Here is a 22,020-nt window from a genome sequence, read left to right as displayed (position 1 = left end):
GATTTCCTCTTGCCAGCTCTACTGAAAACTACGGATGTTTGGTCTGGCACAGATGCTGATGTATTCATCATAAGTTTCCCTTATGCATTAAATGCTGTTTAATAACTGCCAGTCCTTTAAAAATATCAATTTCATTTAAAAAAAAAACAACTGTTACCAAATAAAACCATTGGACAACAAGCTGGCTGAACAAGTTTTTGGCATGACTTTTTTTTACCTCCCAGTGGTGGTACGCAGCATTTAACTTAGAGACTCAACAGAGAATTGCAATATCGCCCTTTGCACGGACGAGAAAACTAGCAATCTGTTTCCTGTTCCTCTGGAAACTCCTACAGCTTATTCAGGGAGAGGCGGCTCTTCTTCAGCTGCCAAGTTCGTGAAAAGCATCGGCTCTGTGAAATTGCAGTGGAATGCCAGGCGCTGCCAGATACGGGCAGGGAGGAACGCAGAGCCGGCTCCATGGGCTTATATTTAGCCTGCAATGCTGGCAGGGGAAAACTAGTTAGCAGTTACAAGAGTGGCTTGAGCTTGCGGCATGCTGTAAATGGAAACGATAACCAGCCTTGTGCAAAACTCACCAAAACAGGGGAAAATGAAAACACATCTTCTTGCTGCCTCCCTCCACCCTGCCGTCACATCCTGCTGTGTCAGTAATGCCCCTTCTGGGAAGAAAGGAGGGGAAGACGGTCAACAGAGTAGGTCCAGGGAGGGACAACTGGGAAGGAGCAGGTGAAAGAGAAGGCTGAGAGGGGATCTCATCAATGTTTATAAATATCTCAAGGGTGGATGTCAAGAGGATGGGACCAGATTCTTTTTAGTGGTGCCCAACAATAGGATGAGGGGCAACGGGCACAGACTGAGGCACAGGAGGCTCCATCTGAATATGAGGAGAAACTTCTTTACTTTGAGGGTGCCAGAGCCCTGGAACAGGCTGCCTAGAGAGGTTGTGTCTCCTCTGGAGACATTCAAAACCTGCCTGGACACATTCCTGTGTGATCTGCTCTGGTGAACCTGCTTTAGCAGGTGGGTTGGACTGGATGATCTCCAGAGATGCCTTCCAACCCCAACCAGTCTGTGATTCTATGGAAGTGTCGGGCAGTTGGGAAAAAAGGTCAGAAGGCAAACGCTAGGAAAAAAGGAGAGGGGAGGTCACTGTTTTTGATGATGGGAATGAAAAGCACAGGAGGGCAATGAAAGGGTTGCTGAATGTTAGTGACCATGGAGGCAACAGCTGGCTGAATCAGGAAGGACAGCTAACAACCAGTGTGAAAACCCTGAGAAGATGAGGGTGCTTGGGCCAGCACATGTAGCTCGCTGGAGCTCTGCCTCGGTGCCGATAAGGCACCCAGCCTGCCTGGTAGGGCTGGTAGGAAATTGCAACATATGCCAAATTTGTACACCCTAAAAGCATTCATTATCCTCCCTATCAAGTACCCAAGTGTTTGCTATATTCAATAAACCTGAACTGTCAACAGTGGTTATAGAGAGAGAGTTTCAAAGAGAGAGAACCAGCCCCTGCACGGGTCTCCCTGGTGTCCTTCAGTCCACACATAAAGGTAACACACACATGAATGTTTGACTTTGTATAGTACTTTTCTGCCAATTTTCCCATTGTCGGTTAATAAAAATGTGAATCTTACTGAGTCTCTTTTGTTTTTATTCCCTGAGCTGAGCTTTCTCGCTCTCCCTGACCAGCTGCCCCTCTGCCATCTCTTCCATCTTGTTTGCAATCTCCAGCAGCCTCCAGCAGGTCTCTCCCCCTTACTGCTCCAGGCCAGGGCATCTCCTTCCTGGTGCCTGCAGAGCTTTCAGCATCTTTTGGTCTCCCTGAGCTTCCTGTATCTTTTCTCCTGTTTTCCCCTCTCCTTCCAGCATGTGCCCTCTGCCGTTTTGGGGGCTTTTTAAATTTCTGTTCTCTCCCATCCTCCCCTCTCCTCAACCACAGCTAGGCCCATTGCTCCTACCCTTTTCCCTGTATTCTTGAATAACTTCCTTGGCTTCCTAATAGGGATGTCCCTACTATACCCTGCAGTCATATCGCAGCTGTTTCAGATTTCCCATCCTTTGTTTTTTCACGCTGCCAAAGGGCTTTAACAGTGCCCTGAAAGTACACTTGGTTTTTTGTCACTCCATCTGTTCAGCTTTCCCAGTTCAACCCTGCAGAACTCAGTTAACACTCCTAAAACATTTTGTGTTTTGTTCCTTTCATTCCCCTTCTAAGAAATAAATACAATTATCTGGTTTTATCTACCCTGAGCAGAATCCCAGGTGCGTCATTTTCCTAGTCATTTCCTTTTTCCTCTCCTTTTTCGCTCCTCAGTCCCTCAGTCTCTTCCTGAGTTCTCTAAGCAGCCATGCATCTTCTGCAGTCTCTCAGGCATCACCGGCATTTCTGTTCCTCAAGGGGAATAGCAGAAGTATGTCCACAGGCAACCTCTCCTCTCTCAGTGTCCCAATGAGTTCCCTCACCAAAGTCAGTGTTTTCCACCCAAAGGCGAGGTGATTAACTATCTCCTGGCTCTGCTGGTCCCCATCTCTCCAGTTTTCCTCCTAAAGGATCTGGTGCCCCAAGCCCCTTGAGGAACCCAAACACCAAGAAGCCACTAATGCATGGGAAGGAAGTGGACTTGAAATACAAATGGTGGCAGAGAATTTAGACACTGTTGTACCAGCTCTTTCCTGTGCCATGTAAAAACAGCAAGTAGAACTTGCAGCCAGACATGTGTGATGGTGACACAGCCAAGATACGTCCATGTCCCTCTTTCACCCCTACAAACCCTGCTGAGATCCTTGTGCACGTACGTGCTTCTTGGCTTCAGAAGCGTGTTGATGACTCAGTAGATATTATGCTTTTTGGAAAAAAAGGGCTGTATCCATAGGAAGTCTGTCCAGAAGACAGTTTAATGTTGAAATGAAGTGCTTCACAATCACAGAGTAAGATCAAACATTGCCACTTGACTGGTGGTGCTCCAATATACATTTATTTCATATGAAGTGCCATTTTCAGGTCATGAGACCTCTGCGTTCTGGCAGAGAATACTGGCAGCGGATTAAGTTAAACTGTAATAAGCTACATCTGGATGCTTGATAGAAAACCAAAGCTGAGTTCCAAACTTGCAATGATTTTTTTTTTTCCCAGTCGGTAAAAATAATAGATTGTATATGCTTTAACTGATTTTTTTCAACTGTTTGAACGTTATATTTCACACACAATTGATCTACATATTGTAAGTAAGAGTAATGACAAACATCATTTAAACAGGAAATTTAAGGGTATGCTTGAGATGTTTTAGTTGCAGCTTTCTCACGAGAAAAGTGGAACTTGAAGTGTGGTAAGCTAATCTATATTCCACTGGCCCATATTCCTCTAGGAAAACACTCCTAGAAGAAAAAACTCCTAGAAGCAACTGATACTTTGGGAGTTGGTGTCAGGAATTTAGAACAGATTTTAAACATTATTTTGCCCCAGATATACTCACTTTGTCTTACTCTGTCTTCAGGAGTTGTCATGTAGTGTATGTCACTTGGCTGTTCTGTAACATGGTAAACATTAACCTTTTAGAGGTGTTTGCAGGTAGCTTTCATTTACCTTTAAGTCATTTTTTTACACAACATACATAAAATCTGTCAAAAACTCACTTCATGGGGAAAACCAGTTTGCAATTTTATCTGCTGATATAGAATCATAGAATGGTTTGAGTTGGAAGGGACCTTCAGAGGTCATCTAGTCCAACCCCCCTGCAATGAGCAGGAACATCTTCAACTACATCAGGTTGCTCAGAGCCCTGTCCACCCTGGAATGTCTCCAGGAATGGGGCATCTACCACCTCTCTGGGCAACCTGGGCCACTGTTTCACCACATTCATTGCAAAAACTTGCTTCCTCATATCTGGTCTGAATCTCCCCTCCTTTAGTTTAAAACCACTACCCCTTGTCCTACTGCAACAGGCTCTGCTAAAAAGTCTGCCCCCCTCTTGTCATCCTCTGTGCCACAAAACTGAGCTTTTCTCCCTCTCTCTTCAAATAACAGTTTAGGCAGAACATGGTAGGTTCCTGGGGATTTTCTGATGTTTCCAAAGAGGCATTATTGGGAGGACCAGGGCAGAAACACTCTTTGAAAGCCAGCAGGAGTTCGATCCTTCCCTGCTGTTTACCCCGGAACAGCAGCCTTGCACATACAGTACAGGTTTGGCTCAAATGCTTTTGGTTTGGATCTGCACAGTCTGGGTAGTCGGAAGATTATTGTGCCGTGCAGACATAAATATTCCAGCAGCTAAAACCAGATTTCACTAACGCTCTGCTCCTTCTCTTGCACTGAACAAAATATGACTTTTAACTTTTGCCAGGTCTTTCACAAAAACAGAGGAAAGCAAGTCATTTGTCTAAACAGAGTTGACAGCCTGCTATTTAAATGCCAAAACAAGCCTTTACCAATTCTTAAGTGGAATTAAATATTCACTGTATATGTAAAAGTAGATTTTGAACCCTAACTTGCTTTGCATATCCATTTTTCTCAAAATAAAAAACCAGTCAAGTTTTCTCTCAAATATATTTTTGTCTTTTAAAATGTGCTTATCTGACATTCTTGCTATCTGTATAACAACAAAACCTCAAATATTACAGTGGTTCAAGGACAAAAAAACAAGCAAAAAAATAGCATTTTCCCAAAACCTGAATAGTAACTTTTACTCATAATTAACCACATACTTGCTGAATTACCCATATAATTAGCCATATAATCATTATAATAAGAGACCATCGATTTGAATTGAATTCGGTATTGCTTAAAAAAATTTGAAAATGCAATATTAAGTGACAAGATGGCTCTTTAGTAATGAATAGCTTTAAAATACACATAGTTCAAAAATACAAAGTGGTGGACCCTGTTACTGCCATTGCTGATTAGTGATTGTGGTGAAGTCTAGGACTATGGATACTGAAGCGTTGTTTAATTCTGCTTATTTAAAATACATCTTCTCTTTGTTTCTATTCCCCTTAGTTAGGTAGAAAAATGACAGGAATGTCAACATGTGTCTTGTGTATGTGTATGTATTTCTTCAGAGCCAGGGATTTAAATGTAGGATGATTGTCATTTCAATAGCCATATGTAAATCATGCTCTTAAAATTAGCTTGTGATTTGCACTGTTTCCTGAAACACTGGCTCATTGTTGCTTGTTTGCCATGATAAAAGATAGTAGTGGGGAGTTCATAACTGGGATGCATCATGCACCCCAAGCATTGCTGACTCTGTCCCAATCATTTAGGGTGAGACCGAGAGCATGATCATGATTTGTTTTTCTCAGTGCGTTCTGTGTGCAAATGTGTACTTTTTAGTATAACTCAGAAAGGGCTACGCTTGACCAAAACAGGCTGTTTCACATGAAAACAGAGAGTCAATCCTGTGCTGCATTTCCAAAAGATAAGTTAAGAAATGTAGGAAAGGTAGGATATTCTGGCAGACATTTGTTGCCAGCACACTGGGATCAAAACGACTCTGGTGCAGCAGATCCCTATCAGTCTTATGAGCAACCTATCCCCCTTTTACGTTGTGCTTGGTGGCGCTAGACCAGAACTAAATGAGGCATAAACCTCCTGCTGGATTTCAGGGTGCACCCTGTTTTCCTGCCTGTGCATCGAGCATTTTGAGCGCAGGCTTAACAACCCAGAGAGTCTTTCTGCAGGATCTATGACTAAAAATAACATTGTGGTCTCATAGCATGAAGCGCTGAGCACCAGTTGAAGATTTCTCCTCTGCAGGCACCAACCAATACAGTGTGTTGTGCAGGGACACTTTCGCTTCTTCACTGTGCTTCTGTGGGCACAACCACCCACAGCTGTGAAACGCAGCAGATACTGGGAGTATATTATTAAACATTTGGGTTTCTCTTATTTTGTTGCCAAGTAGATACAGCGCAAAACACAACTCTCTCTCTGGAGACTAAGGGAGATTTTTCTCTGGTGTGAATGCACCAAAGAGCCTGTAGTTTTGATCCCAGTAGTGAATTGAGGAATACATGGGCATGCCTGGGGCTTTCTGACTGGAGCTGTTGGAGAGATCAGCCTGACAATTGAGGGTGAATCACGTAATATTCATCAAGCCTAGATGCCTAACACACTGACGTACCTAATTTCAGTATGTTCCTCTTTTGGGAAGATCCCAAGTCAGATGTTAACATCTGCAGGCATAGTACACCTTATTGATATACATGTAAAATTTAGTAGTCTTTAAAGCAATAACTGCAACTACTGGTCCTTGGGATTGTTGTTATGTTTCTGAGGTGTGTTGTCATATCCATAATCCAGTTACAATACAGACACGTAGGAGTCTGTGTGATGAGAGGTAAAGGAGGCATTGCAATTGGTACAGCATACACTTACATGTCATCCCATATCACTCTTCAGGTGTTCTTCTTAATCCAGGTGTCACACCTGCATGTACCCTCATGCTTAGTTGCGCTTTGAACTTGTGCTTGGAGGTATGAAATGGAGCCAGGCTGTGCTTGGGTGGGTGGGACTTCGCTCACTTTACAAATGAGGACTCATTTAAGGCTACTTAACTGTCTACAGCCCTCAGTCCCCTTGCCACAATTCTCCTGAGACAAACACTGCTGCCTGCAAACATGGTTGATCAGATGAACAACCTATAGCGTGTTAGTCATCTGTAGGATTTTACTCTACACCTTGAACTGTGACCCCCAGAAATACTCAGGCAAGAGTAGGAAAAACCGGTAGGATTTGTAGTGTGTTTTGTTTACTCAGCAGAAATGTTTGGGACTGGCGAGTCTGCACGAGGTGGGATGTCCAACAACAGGCACTGTCCTTGAGGTCTGACATTCATGCGGCAAAACTGTAGCATTGCAGCATTGATGGACCACAAAGGTGTACCTCAGTTAGAGGAACCCACAGTGTGTTGAAACCACATGTTAACAATGATTTACCTGTTCGGCTCAACCCATGCCACTAAATTGTGATAAACTCAATGAGAACTGTCACATGAGTTAAGGTTGGTGCTAACTCTGTCTGCATGCTGAAGGATCTCGGTTAGCTGTAGTATTTTGTTATTTTAGTGGGAATGGAGTATGAAGCCAGATGTTTGCTTCAGCTGGATGCAAATTCTCTCGCTCTGCCTGCATATTCAGTAGCATTTTGAACCCGCTGTATGTTCCGAGTTAAAATCGTGCCTTCTGGAAGAGGCCGCATGAGGCAACTCATGTTTTTAGTCAACAACTGGTTGATTTCAACAACTGATTGATTCCAACTCCTGTGACAAAGCGAGTCTGGATTAGCAGTTTCACTTGGCTTTTCAGGAGATGAGAGCTGATGAGCTCACTCATCTAGCTGGAAAAAATAAGTCAGCAGGGGGAAATTATCTCAGCCTCTTTGTTGACATTACTGTGGACAGCAATCCCAGAGTTGAGCAGTGTACACTGTTATTTTTAATACTATCAGCTAGGAAAATTCATTGCACCTTCATTATATCATATGTTATTACAGGTATCATTTTGGAAGGGGCAATTCCTGCAGTATGATGCTAATCTCCTGCGTACTAATTCTGCACAAGTGCAGTTCTTGAGACTCCGCCTGCATTGACAGCAAGCTGGGATATGAATTTATAGCATCCTAGCTATTTGATGTTAATTCACTCCCTGTTTGTCTCTGTGGATGACATTTCACCCCCCACTTTGAATGTGAATCAAGCTGACCTTCACAGATTTCCACAAAGAAAGCTGGTGCAACATAACTAGCCCACTGTAAATTCACACACTTTTTCACAGCACACTAAATTCCTCTTGCAGACAAGTGCTCCTATTCAGTGAGATTATTTCAGGCTTAAATCAACCAGAGGCAGCATTCATCCAGCTGAACTGATAGTGTTACAAGGATGCAGCCATTACAATACAAGCAAAACCTTAAATCAAAATCCAGACTTAACCTCAGTAACTCTGACAGAATGTGATTCCACTTCAGGTTTTTTCCTACCCAGTTTAAAAGGCTCCCATGCATCCTACCATGACTCATTCCCAATTTCAGCCAGTCTTTTGTGCCACCAGTGTCAGTAAAATATTTCAGATTAAAAAGTAACCCTCAAAATAAATGTTGCTGGTGTTTCTAATCTCAACCATTCCTTTAGTCCAATTTAGATTAGAAACAGGTGAATTGTTGGCTATGAGGGAGCAGCAAACTTTGGTAGGGGAGGGGAAACAGTGCCTGAGAAGGGGGAAACCCCTCTTAACCCAGCTCTGCTGCTAGAGGAGTCTGCCCCCTTAGGAAGGCAGTTTGGTGCTTTATTAGTCTTAATTCTGACATTTAGTGAGCAACATACGAACTGGTGCTGTATTCAGCCTCACTGAGATGGAAATCAATCACTGTTAGTGTTTTGTGTGCTGGTGTATTAAAGTGGGATAAATAAAATTAATTACTCCTGAAACACAACCTTCCGCGCAGAAGGCTGGAACTTCACAACTTGTGAGACTTTGTTAAAAGATATTGTACTCAAGTGCACACGCACTCACATAAAACCTTCAAAACAATAAGAACAAAAAAAGGAATGCCACGGTGTACTGTTATCTCTGCTTTCATAGATGAGTATAACTGCAAGAAGAGAAACCAAAACTTCATTCTCAGTCATCCTCTTTACTTTCTCTTACTGAAGAAGTTTGTTTGAATACCCAAACCTCACCATGGAAAGGTCAAAACCTCATGTGATTTTACTGCAAAATTGAACATATCCCCTAATCTTTAAACAAAAAAAAAAATAGTCAGCAGCCTTTGTTTTAGGGAAGCAATTAGGCCAAGTGAGTAGGGAGGTGCTCTGTGGCTCCAGTACCTGGGAAGTCACTTCACTGCCTTCCTACAGGCTCTGGGGCTGCTTTAAATCCCTTCACTCCTCTCTGCTTACGTCCTGCCATTTGCCAGACCAGAACAGAGCCAACTTTAATCCCAGGCTACTGATGCCCATTCACAAAGGCTTCTTGCTTGAACAACGACTTAGCAGGGGAAAGGATGCATTTCTCTTTGGGGATTTTAAAATGGTACTAAAAAGAACAGTTGTAGTGCCTGGACGTAAGTAGCATTTAAAATGAGGTAAATAATTTGATAATATGAATCAGCAGAAAATTTTGCCTTAGTTTTTACAGTTTCCTACAAGTGCTTTTTCTTCTCTCATGCATGCTCTACATTGACTTTGCAGAGCATGTGTGATTCCAAGATTTGATCCTGAAGGAGGCCAATGAAACTTTTTATAGCATTTTCAGCTACTCATAAAAGCACTGTGTTTAAGCTAGGCATAATTTAATGCTTTTGTTGCTGGTATTGTTATTAGCTTCTAAAATTAAAGATAGCCCACCTCAGCTTGTAAAAAATATAAGCTCCTCAGAAATCATAGTGACTGTCTTCTTCATTTCCTGTGGCTACAAAAGCCAGAATTTCTGTCCTCATTCATCCAAGACATGTGGTAGGACTGTCTCCTACACAATGTAAAGTAGTAGAGAAAGATAATAAGGAAAAAAAATATTTTGGTCCCCATTTTCACCCATGCCTTCCTCCTGTTCCCTTAAGATTTTCCTTTGCCCCATCAGAATTTCTTTTCCTTAAAAAAATCCCCTCTTTCCATGTACTCCTTCTTCTTAGCTCATGGTTGCACAGCCTGACTGGAGGGCATGACTAGTGAATCGTAATAGCAAATGTCAACAGGAAAAGATTTCCAGTAGCCCATTAGCTGTCTGGGTTCATATTTATTATTTACTGAATGACTGTGAATAATGAACAAATTGCTCTAAATCATTACAGATTTGTGGCTAAACCTCTAGTAAAAAGGGAAAATCAGTTCAAGCAATTACAGAATTTATTTGCAAGGAAAAAATTGCCTTCTTCTCATTATTATTATTATATAGGGAAGACATAGCTCCAGCAATAGAAATAGAGGTAATTGCTGCAAATCAGTTAGGGATGAAAAAAAAATGGAAACTCTGAAATGGCAGAACAGCGAAAGAAGTTCTCACAGAATGCTTCCATGGAGCTATCTGCCCTAATGTCTGTGGGTTAGACTTATACAAGCATCAGCAAGAACATTGGAGATTGTCCCCCCCAAGTTGTGCTTGCAGTCAGTATTTAGAGGAGTAAATTAGGTTGGGTAAATCCCATTCTAGCTAAATAAGGCTAATCTTTAGACTGCCGTGCCTAATTTGTGCATGAGTTTGGGCTTAATCTTTTTCTCAGAGGATACTGGATCAGGTTGGTAGTGCCACTGATGCAAGAAGTGTGCAAGTTTGTCAATTAGGCTTGTCTTCCTAAAGGTAAATGAGAATTTTGTAGTTATTATACAAATGGACAGAGGAATCACAAATTACACAATTGAAGGAAAATACCAATTCCTTTCACACAGATTGTGTAGCAAACAACAAGAGGAACCTATCCCAAAATAGAAGAGTATCTAAATGTTTTTCTGTTAGCTTTGTGGAGCACAGGCAGTGCTGCCTCTTCATGCATTTACTTGAGCAGTTCTCTGAAACAGATTCCATTTTAGGGTAGTCTTGAAGATTACATAAGAGCAAACTGTGGTTTTATGTTTCCTACACTAGAAAATATGTGGTATCAGAAGTCACGGTATCAGACAATATCCGAAATCTTATACCTGTTAAAAAGTCATAGAATGATGGAATCAGAACCATTTCAGTTGGAAAAGACCTCTAAGATCATCGAGTTCAACTGTTACCCTAACGCTGTCATGCTCAGCATCATATTTAATTAGCTCTAAATTCTTTTACTCATCACGAAGTCAAAGGCTTTCCAAATTAATGCAGCTATTTGAGTATTTTTAGGCAAGAGCCTATTAACACTGAAATGTTTTTTTACAAAAACATGCTATAGCTAAAGCTCATGATGGAAGTAATTTGTAATATTCAATGACCTCATTTTATACTGTTTTGCTCACTCAAAGCTAATGCATATGATGGCATGTGAAATTCTGAGACGAGCCTGTCTGCAGGACTTATGGGAGCCATAAATGGATTAAAGCTCTCACTCTCTGCTTTGGCAAGCGATCAGTTACATTTAAATAAAGGTCAGTCTGTCTTTACAAAGAACACACTGAAAGCAAGCTTAATAGCTTTTCCTACTGAGCCTAGAACATAACTATTTGAAGCATAATTAGCAACAGGGTACCAGTCACTGATTGTTCTTTTTGCTTGATTTTACATCTGTGGAGTTCCAGTATTCCCCATTAGCTTTAAGAGGGGGCACAGTGTTGGTTATCAAATTGACAGTCTTGACCTGGCCTCTGAGAGCATCTGTAAAACATTGGGAAAATAAAGATGAATGCCAAATGCTGTAACAAAACCAACAGTATAGTGTTGCTACAAATCGGACAGTCATGGTCCACATTGTGACTCCAAATAACAATGTAGGTAAGATATCTGATATACATGAGAGTATATCAAGTACAGCTGCCCCTACAGGGAAAGGTATTGACCACAAAAGGGATATTTTTTCAAGTTATTTTGATGTTTAGCCTACATGAGGTGTTTAAGAATGAACATAATCATAGAATCATAGAATGGTTTGTGTTGGAAGGAACTGTAAAGATCATCTCACTCCAAGTCCCCTAGTAAGTTTTCTCATTCATGAGAATACCTCATGTGTTTGGTGATTTCTTTACCATTATTCATAGCCCTTGCAGCTAAAGTGATAATCATCTATGGGGGAGAGGACAGAGCTGATACAGCAATTTTGGTACTCTGCAGGCAGCCTGAAATTCTAACAGAGATCTCTGAATTACCTTGACCTGCCTGACTGGAGCATCAACCTCAAAAATCCCGTGATTGCTCTTCAGTGTCATCAGCAACTAATTCAGCACTGATCGTTTTATCTAATGTTATCAGGGAACGACTAAGAGCAAAACACTGTGGACTGACTTTAGGGAATTTCTAGAAAGAATGCAAGAGCAGACCAGAGAGGCAGACAAGGGACAGCAAAACCAGCAAAAGAATAAGGAGGAGAAGCTATAAAAAGGCAGGAAAGAGGGTGGGATTAGATGGAAAGAATCTATTTAAGTAAAGATGAACATTATACGAGATATTATGAGAAAATATTAAAGTCCTACATTTTAGTTGTGATACAAAGACTATATTTTTATGTTCATCTCTGTGTAAAACACCAACCTACCTTTATCTCAGACACATTCATCTGGTAGCTGGTTGATGGCTGTGTTCCCAGCTCAGATCCACTATGAGAGAGCAAAGGTCTGTGTCCTCCAAACGTGCCTTTGTTATCAATCACAAAAAAAGAAACTATAAGAGGAAGAGGACCAAGCAGGGATTAAGATAAAACCATGCACTTTTCCCAGTTTACCTGCACTTGGGGGTTAAACATAGGATTTTAGGTCTGCAGGTCTTTATCTCCTTTCACAAGTACTATAACCATTTTAAGAGTTAATTAAATACATTACAAAATGTAGGAACTGCCAAGAAAAACAGAACCATACTTGGTTTTACAAGCCCTTAGACATATTAAAGTAAGAAGACTAATGCCTTAAACAGTTCCATATCAGTTCTAGCATTCGGCGTCTCTGAAATTTATTTGTGCTTTTTTGTTTGTTCCATTTCTAGGATTTCTTTTTCCTGATGGAAAATCTTTAGGAAGTGGAGAAATCAGTGACTGATTTATCTGACAATGTTCAGCTTATATGAAGGTTTCATTTTTTTACAGATGATCTACAAAGCAGCCAGCCAATGCTCTGCTTCCAGCATAGGCACTTCAAGGTCGTATTTCTTTGTTTTTACCACAGGTCAGATCCCATCATCAGGAAAAACTAATTTCAAAGCATCTTCCATCACAGGCACTCTGAAATAATGAAACGAAACAACCAACCAGAAAGAAATCCTTTTTCTTTAACCCGTCAACCCTGCACCAGCAATGCAGAACTCTCCTCAAGCTCTGGCAATAAGGTTTGCTAGTCAGGTTGCAAATGTGCTCCTGTGCCTTAGACCTCCATAATTATTTCTCTCTTCTGCAGGACGTTTACTTCAAGCATTGGTAATGGCCAGCTGTTTCTCCTTTGAGTCTTTTAGCATGTCCACCTTACGTTTATCCACATGTCGATTCGAGTACTTTAAACACTGGCTTTGTTCTCTATTGTAGGTCATGGGTTATATGGGACTTTTGAAATGTTGTCCTCCTGGAGAAAAACTAGAGAAGATCAACACGTTAAAGAGAGGACTGCAGCCGTATTTGCAGACTCCATGCTCTCGTTTTCTCTCACCACTGCCATGTACCTGGTCACTTTTGGAATAGGTGCCAGCCCCTTCACTAACATTGAAGCAGCCAGGATTTTCTGCTGCAATTCGTGTATTGCAATTTTCTTCAACTACCTCTATGTACTCTCATTTTATGGTTCCAGCCTGGTGTTTACTGGCTACATTGAAAACAACTACCAGCATAGTATCTTCTGCAGAAAGGTACCAAAGCCAGAGGTATTGCAAGAGAAGCCTGCATGGTATAGGTTTCTTCTGACAGCCAAATTCAGCGAGGACACGGCGGATTCAGAGGAAACGAACACTTACGAGAGTCATCTTTTGGTTTGGTTCCTGAAACGCTATTATTGTGACTGGATAACAAACACTTATGTCAAGCCTTTTGTAGTTCTCTTTTACCTTGTTTATATTTCCTTTGCCTTAATGGGCTACCTGCAGGTCAGTGAAGGGTCGGACCTGAGCAACATCGTAGCGACCGCCACACGGACCATTGAGTATACGACTGCCCAGCAGAAGTATTTCAGTAACTACAGCCCGGTGATTGGCTTCTACATCTATGAGTCGATCGAGTACTGGAACACCAGTGTCCAGGAGGATGTGCTGGAGTATACCAAGGGCTTTGTGAGGATATCTTGGTTTGAAAGCTACTTAAATTACCTTAGGAAACTCAACATATCTACTGGATTGCCCAAGAAGAACTTCACTGATATGTTGAGGAACTCCTTCCTGAAGACCCCTCAGTTTGCCCATTTTTCAGAGGATATAATATTTTCCAAGAAATACAACAATGAAGTTGATGTCGTGGCCTCCAGGATGTTCTTGGTGGCCAAGACAATGGAAACCAAGAGAGAAGAACTTTATGACCTCCTGGAGACCCTGAGGAAGCTCTCTCTCACCTCCAAGGTGAAATTCATCGTTTTCAATCCATCGTTTGTGTACATGGATCGTTATGCCTCTTCAGTGGGAGCCCCCTTACAAAACTCCTGCATTAGTGCTTTATTTTTGCTCTTCTTCTCTGCATTCCTGGTGGCAGACTCTCTGATCAATGTCTGGCTCACTCTAACTGTTGCCTCGGTTGAGTTTGGAGTTATAGGCTTTATGACCTTGTGGAAAGTGGAACTAGATTGTATATCTGTGTTGTGCTTAATTTACGGAATTAATTATACAATTGACAACTGTGCTCCACTGTTATCAACCTTTGTCCTGGGCAAAGAGTTCACAAGAACTAAATGGGTGAAAAATGCCCTGGAAGTGCATGGGGTAGCTATTTTGCAGAGCTATCTCTGCTATATTGTTGGTCTGATTCCTCTTGCAGCTGTGCCTTCAAATCTGACCCGTACACTGTTCAGGTGCTTGTTTTTAATAGCATTAGTCACCTTCTTTCACTGCTTTGCCATTTTACCTGTGATACTGACTTTCCTGCCACCGTCCAAGAAGAAGAGGAAAGAGAAGAAGAATCCTGAAAACCGTGAGGAAATAGAGTGTGTTGAAATGGTGGATATGGATAGCACCCGAGTGGTTGACCAAATTACAACAGTCTAACTTGTTTGTTTGTTGCTTTTTTACACTAGGTCTTACTCAGAAAAAAAAAAAAAAAAAAAAGAAACCAGTACTGACTAAATACCTGGGGAGGGAAGGGGTTTGGAGGTGTTCCCTCCCCCCTCTAATCTAAATCCAGGAATATTCAAAGTGATGGGAGAAATTAAAGATAAATTTTTAAAAAGAGCTAGGGTATTGTACCTTGCTCAGCTCCTAAAACAGCTATTACAAGAGAATTTGCACACACATGCAAAGAGGGGTTGAATTTTAGATGCGTGAAGTAAGATCTAATGAGAGAAGTTGGGTTCCTAAGCAGCCATCTGCATCGCCTGTACTGCAGATACTGCAATTATTGTTGCTAAACCCAATCAGATTGAAAGGTCAACTGTCAAGGCTGAAGTAGCAGTAAATGTTCGCTGGATGTAAAGGCTTTACAAACTTTCTGCAGAGCAATAACTCAAGTCAGTGAGTCAGCCCTTATAGGTCTTAGCCATCACATTTAATTTTTCTTTTCTCCCCTAATCTAAACATTTATGCAAGACTGTATAACAGATAGCAAACTGTACTAGGAAAGAAGGCAGCACACAGCAAACAAACGCTTTCCAAACACTTTTATATTATAAATCACTTGGTTTTTTTCTAAAAATAGCATTATTTTAAAATGTAAATCATCCCTTGTAACATTCTTAATCATGGTTTTATAGCTGTTTCTTTTTCGTATAAAAACAAAACAAAACAAAAAAATCCCAGTGACTCTGTCACTCTAGAAAATATGTAATTCTATTTTATACATGTCTCGATACTAGTTAAACAAGTAACCTGCTTTACCAACTGTAACTTTGTTAGCACTCTACTAACACATGTGAGTGGATCTAGCAACAGACAGAAGACGGTGTACTGAATATTTCAGCACCAAAATCCATGACACAAACCTCAAATACTAAACTGTCATCAAGAAAGTGAATGTTAGGGCTCTTTCAGTGAGAGCCTATTTCAGGCCATTCACTGGTAATGCACACTAAGAGGATTAGTGGGTAGTTTTACGTAATGTATAACTTAATCCCTCAATCTTCCTAGAGTACCTGTAAAGCAATAGACCTTGCAGCTATGGGCTCTTCCAAGAAACAGCAGACTGTGAGAGTTATATGGAATGAACCGAAGGTTGGGAGTGTGGTTTAGCAGCAGCAAGTCTCCAAAGAGCCCATATCTAAGGGGCCTATTAAAAACATCACATCTGAGGGGGGGGAAAAAAGAAAGTTAAAAAAATTACCGAGTATTTTTGGAGCTGTGAGTTCTAAATCAATAATTCTGTCAGCATCTGTGATGTGGAGTAATGCAGATAAAGCAGCCTCTCTTTCCTCCTCCACCCCCTCCACCCTTACGAGTGACAGGCTCATTACTGTAAGGTTTTATCAATGCAGCTGAACCCCGGTGGGGATACGTAAGCCAATTTCGTAAGTTTTGCTGAGAGTATTCTGACTATATGTTGCCTGCAAAACTCCAGTTGCGGGAAGCTGACTAGTGTGTCAGGTGGTCTCATGAACATACGGGCTGTTGCCTTGTCATGCAAGGTAAACGTATTGCAGCCGGACTCCTTTTTGCAGCTCATCCAGAAAATAAGAGTACTTGAAAAGTTTTCAGCAGCTGGCACGGGGTTTGCCTCAAGGACAGTCTCTGGAGGGCAAAGGGATATTGCAGGAGCCCTGGGGCTTGGGCCACTGCGAGCACTGTGGCTCGAGATGCTGCCTGTGTCACCCACATGGCAATTAGCACATCCAGGGTGTGCTTCATTGCATGAAAGTTCTCTTTAGTATCCAACCCCAGTGACCCCCAGCTGCCCTATGCAAAACCCGCAAATGCTGCCTAGTGAATATTGATTTTCAAGCAAAGGGATACTTCTGGGATTTCCTTTCTAGCAGAAAATAGGTAACCAGATATTTTACCCTGATGCAAAATGTTACATACTGACTAGCAAAACAAGTTGACAGCGCAGCTGGCAACATTTACTTTCCCCTGGATAAGTCGGTTCTCTGACCAGAAGGACAGGAAGCTGTGTCCACGAATGCACCGGCTCTTTGCTAGAACAAAAAACATTTGCTGCGATAGCAACTGGGAAGCTGTAACAACTTCAGCCTTGGCAGACATCAGGCGGATACCTTGAAGACAGCCAAATGGATGTGAAGTGAGGGGAAAGATCTGTTTCCCCTGTTTTCTTTAGACTCAGGCTTGGGGTTTTCCAGACAAAAATAATTCCTTAAATATATTTTCACTGTAGATTTTCTGTCATGGTCATTATGTCATTTAAATAACAATGGCCCTGTCTCCTGGCTGTTCAACAGGCAGCTGCAATAGCTTTTAAACTTCTGAGGGCATTAGCACATTAGTTGAGAGTTACAGAGGATTTGCAAACGACTTTCGGCAGCAGCAATCTACTGGCTTGTGGGACACCTGGAAATGGGAGATGTGTGAAAGGGGTTGTTTGTACACTTCAGAGAGGAATACATGGCAAACACTGATTTTACACCTCTGCTATCCCCAGTGCTGTCACTTGCAAACACCAAGCGCAAGGATGGCTGCCATGAAGCACTACACATCTAATTGAAATGCATAGATAGGAGCAACTTTAAAGAGATGTCCAAAGACAAGCTTGTAGTTTCACAGATCTCTCATTAAATCTCAGCATGTGAGGCCTTCAGAGATCTTCAAGGAAGGTGATAAAATGGTGATAAAATTGCTCCTGTATCTCCAAACCTGTCAGAAAAGGGATGTGGAGACACTCCTGTGGCAAAGTGCCACAGGACATGCTTGAGTACCCACAGAAGGCAGGGTGAGAAGTTCTGCAGCCCACCCCCGTGCCCCAAGGCAGAGCCAAAAACATTAAATCATTTCTGAAAGATGTTTGTCCAGCCCCTTCTTAAAAATATTTTTAAGGGCAGATTCCTCCCCTAGCAGTTCCCCACCAGTGCTGTGTTACCCCACCAGCAACTGGTGACTCCTGCCGGCTGCCCGGGACTAGAAGGGCCAGTCGCCGCACAGGGAAGGACGGGCCAGGCAAGACACAGTCTCTAAAGGCTCCCCACGCCCTCAGAAGTCTGAAACAGAGCCAAAAATATTTTATGTACATTTCTCACAGTGTTTCACCTCAAGCCGCCACTCCTCTCCCCACTTCCAGGCTTGGCGAGGTAAAGCCATGAAAATGTCCAAGGCAGACTCAGCCCAGGTCCGTGAGATTTCTGCCTGAATCTTGATGTGTCTGAGAGATGCACCAAATACTCCTCCTCTGCAGGTAGCTTGAATACCTCAATACGAACCAGAGCAGCATGTTCTCAAGGTTTCAGACTATGCTAACCCACTTTGGCCTTCCTCCCGTTTGACTTTTTCCTCTGGAGCAATTATCTTCACCAAAGTCAATTGGTCCTCACTGTATCGACTGATTAATAGGTGTGGATGCTGTGCTCTGCTCTCAGTCCAAAGCACTCCCAGTGGCTAACTGTGCATAAGATTTTACCCTTATGGGTGAACCTCTGTTTGGGAAGACTACCTAGGCTTAAGCAGTTTTTTGTCATACTATTAAGTGGCTTTTTAGCCCAGGTATCACTGTGGTTTTGTTTGCAATATAGATGACCCAATTTTTGTATAAATCCAGTGAGTAACAGAGTATTATACACTGTCAGGCACTGACTAAAATTTAACAGCAAAAATTTTGACTAAGACTAACAAGAACATATAGGACTGTAGCTCATTGAGCACATATATCTTCTACAAACATTAAAATTTCCATACGGTAAGGTATGGTGTACAGTATATTTTTACTATGGGGTAAATCGTTGGAAAAAAGAACCAACCTAAGCGCATATGATTGTTAATATCAGTCCAGCTTTCTTGTAACATAATACCTGATGTTGGCTTAGTACAAGCTCATTTTCAATTCACAAGTACTCCAATTGGAGGGAAAAAATAAAGATACAAAAGTTGGTATAGCTGGAATAACTTCTCTTTAGAAAATTAATTGATGAAACCAGAATTTTCTGTCCAAAGCTTTAAATGAAAATGTTCTGTTTAGATTAAAATAAGAGCTGTGAGGGTTGAGAAAAACCTGTCTGGCAAAGAACAAGAGCTTCTTTTCCAAAGACAAGCAAACACATATATCACGGTCAACCGCATGAACCTGGAGAGAAAACAGCACCAAAGTGGCCTGAGGTTACATTGGCCATGTGAGGATTCGCATCTGCTCTCAGAAGCTTTCTGAGCCAGCGCTGAATTCAGGTAATACGTATACTGTAAATTGAAAGGTGTACTTTTAAATGCTTTTCTCTAGGCTGGCTGTCCTCCTATAAGCCACCAAATCCCACCTAAACCAAGACCTAAACCAAGACAAAAGAAAGTGGTGGCATGACTAGGCAAAGTTCAGGAGAGTCGCAAGAAAAACCATGACTTCTCTTCAAAACAGTGAGAAAACCAGAAGCAGCTCTTTAGCAAGTGGGTTTTGTGGGAGAAGAAGTGGTTGTTTCACAACACAGCAAACTGATGTTTCTCCTATTTGGCAACTTTGAAAGCAGATGGTGTGTTCAAGGAGATGCGGGACCAGGAAGCAGACTCAATAGGAGTTAGCCATGGGTTGGCTGGGGACTCCCAATTACTGTGGGTACTCCTACATGATCGGGAGCTGCGGTAGGATGGGAGCACAGGAGGGGCAGGGGCGGCTCTGCTGTAAGGGTATTGGGGACACCAAACCATGAGCTGTGGCAGGGATGGTCCCTGTGGCACCATCCCACAGCCCAGCCCAGCGGCTCCTGGGGACAGGCACAACTAGGCCTCGCATCATGACACTGCTGCTGGGTTGTGCTGAACCAGGGCATGTGCCCTGTGAGGAGCCACTATTTGGAAGGCCCTGATCAGAAAGGGATTACCCAGAGCCTTCTCCCCACCTGCCTTCACGGGTGTTGAAATCCCAATCCATACAAATAAAATTGTATAATTAGCTACCTAGGGGTGAAGTATTTCTTCCATGTCTTTATCCCTACACTTATCACTAAAATGACTTGTCTTTTATTTTCTTATCCATATTTTGAAATACGTAAGCCTTCCTGGGGTACACACTGCTCTGATGAAAAGGGGGTGTGGAGGGGAGGGAGCACCTTCCCCTCCAGAAAATTGGGCAGCATCTTCTATGCACAACCAGGCTCCACACCATTGCTGCAGAGCATCTCCAGAGGACCCAGTCCAGGACAGGGGCTGGGGAAGCCTTATTCCCCTTCACCCTCTGCCCAGTCTCATTACAGAAAAGGGAGGAGCTTTAGCTCCAAATTGTGGTGGAGCTGGGTTCCCAGGGAGCCCATGTGAAACCCATCTGCTGCCAGGAAAGTGCAAGGCAGAACTTTTTTGTTTCAGTTTGGGATTTTTTAAGAAAGACATGGCAAAGGAATCCCAGGAGGGGGTTTGAAGACATATTCCTGCCCATGGCACATAGTGGCATGCCCAAGCGTGCCACCACTTGCCCCACCGCTGTGGTCCTGACACAGCTTCCTGCCTGGAGAGAGGGCACCTCAGCATCACCTGATGCTGATTCTCAGGCACGAATCAGTCTGATGGAGTTGGCGTTCTGCAAGTCATCACCTTTTTTTTTAATTTGGGAAAAGAACAAAACAAAAGCATAAAGAATTCTAGGTTGTTGAAGCTCCAAGAAGTCTTAATCTGTGTGTCAAATAAATGGCTTGCAAGATGTCAGGGGTTTTTGTTTGGGCTTTTTCTAACCTATTTTTACTATTTTTGTATTAATTTAGGGAAAAAATTGTATAATGATTCTCAATGTATAGCATAAGCCTAAAATAAAACGGCTCTCTCTCTCTTTGCTTCCTGTGCTCCCAAACTGCTATGGAAGTCCCATGCCATGACCAGTCTAACAAACCAATTCACCTGGCCTAACCCAGATAACCAGGCTGTGCATCCTCTCCAGTTCCCATCAGCAAGGGGTGGTGGAGCAGTTCAGAGCCACCCACTGCAGCACAGAGCTGATGACATCCCAAAGATGAAGGGCACGCTGCTTCTCCAGTAGCCCCTCTGGTCTTAGGCTGCACACTGCCCAGCAGCAAGCACAGGGAAAATGCATCCACTTCACATCTACTCATTTCCATGTTATTGGGATCCCTGTCCTTTTGCGGGGGGTTTCTAGCTAATCCAGCAGAAGAACCCCTGCCAGAGCAGGCAAAGCAACAGCTAAGGTAAAAATCACAAACTGGTTGACCAAGAACTAGTGTTATCCGCTCAGACAAGAATTAGACCTGGTAGACAGACCTGAAGTATTACTATTGAACAAAAATATTAGTATTAAAAATTTCCTTACCAACACCTTAGCTCCATCATCACTGAGAGACCCACCTCTCCTGTTCCTCAGCAGAACCACAGCCACCGCCCCAGGGTCCTCTGATTACTATGGTCCATCATCTTCTTCCCACACACAGATAGACCACCCATTTACTCGTTTTCCCAATGCTTTGAGGAAGGGGAGCAGCACCCCTGCAGGCCCAACTACTTTGATGGAGAAGTAAGTCACTGCACTGAGTGACAAGTGTGATAGTTACAGCTGCTGTGTCACTCCTGGTTGTAGCAAAGAGATAGATAAAAATCAATTTGCTCTAAAAAGCAGGTGAGCCAGACCCAAGCCCGAGTCACTGCAAAGAGCAGCACGCCTGAGAGCTGGTGGGCTTTTGGCTGTCAAAGGCTTTCGGTCACTTTAGGTTAATGGGAAGTTTGCGTCTTCCATTTAAAGGTGACTTGTGTCACCTGTTATGGCTCCTGGACTTGTCCCTTCCAGTTGTTCTTTCTTGAGTTGTCTTAAATCCATGATCCACAAGCACTTTTGACAAAAATTCTGGCTGAAACAGAAAATCAAATTATATCCATTCTCTAATTGCTAATCTAATGTAAGAGAGGCTACATCTAAGCATTGCACAGGAACTAAAAAGAGCAAAACTCCCATACGAGGCTGGTGTGCCTCATTTGTCTGCATTAGCAAGAGCTGTTCATACAATTCTCCATAGATCTAATTTACAAAAATTAGGCTTTCCAAATGTGTAATCAGTATGTTTTATTCTGAAAATTCATCTATGTGTATACCTTCAGAATAGAGGCATGGTAAGTCTGATTTTTATGTTATCAAGGAATACAGTTGAGTCCAACAAATGTTCATGAACAGCATGTCTGAATTCCATGTGCAATTCTCGCACAGCT

At 42.4% G+C, this 22,020-nt stretch overlaps 1 protein-coding gene across 2 annotated transcripts in view; it reads left to right on the top strand.

The window, feature by feature from the left end:
• PTCHD1 (patched domain containing 1) overlaps positions 1-19,773 on the top strand; it is a 39,621-nt gene extending 19,848 nt beyond the window's left edge. For both annotated transcript variants that reach the window (XM_065858855.2, XM_071812323.1), the window contains exon 3: positions 13,139-19,773. In XM_065858855.2, the coding sequence (XP_065714927.1) occupies positions 13,139-14,793 (1,655 nt within the window). In that variant the 3' untranslated portion in view covers positions 14,794-19,773. The remainder of the gene's footprint in view (positions 1-13,138) is intronic.
• Positions 19,774-22,020: the final 2,247 nt, after the last annotated feature.

Source organism: Patagioenas fasciata, chromosome 1, assembly GCF_037038585.1.
Source record: "Patagioenas fasciata isolate bPatFas1 chromosome 1, bPatFas1.hap1, whole genome shotgun sequence".
NCBI lineage: Eukaryota > Metazoa > Chordata > Aves > Columbiformes > Columbidae > Patagioenas > Patagioenas fasciata.
The sequence above is the reverse complement of the archived record's forward strand: the minus strand, read 5'-3'. Positions and strand labels throughout refer to the sequence as shown.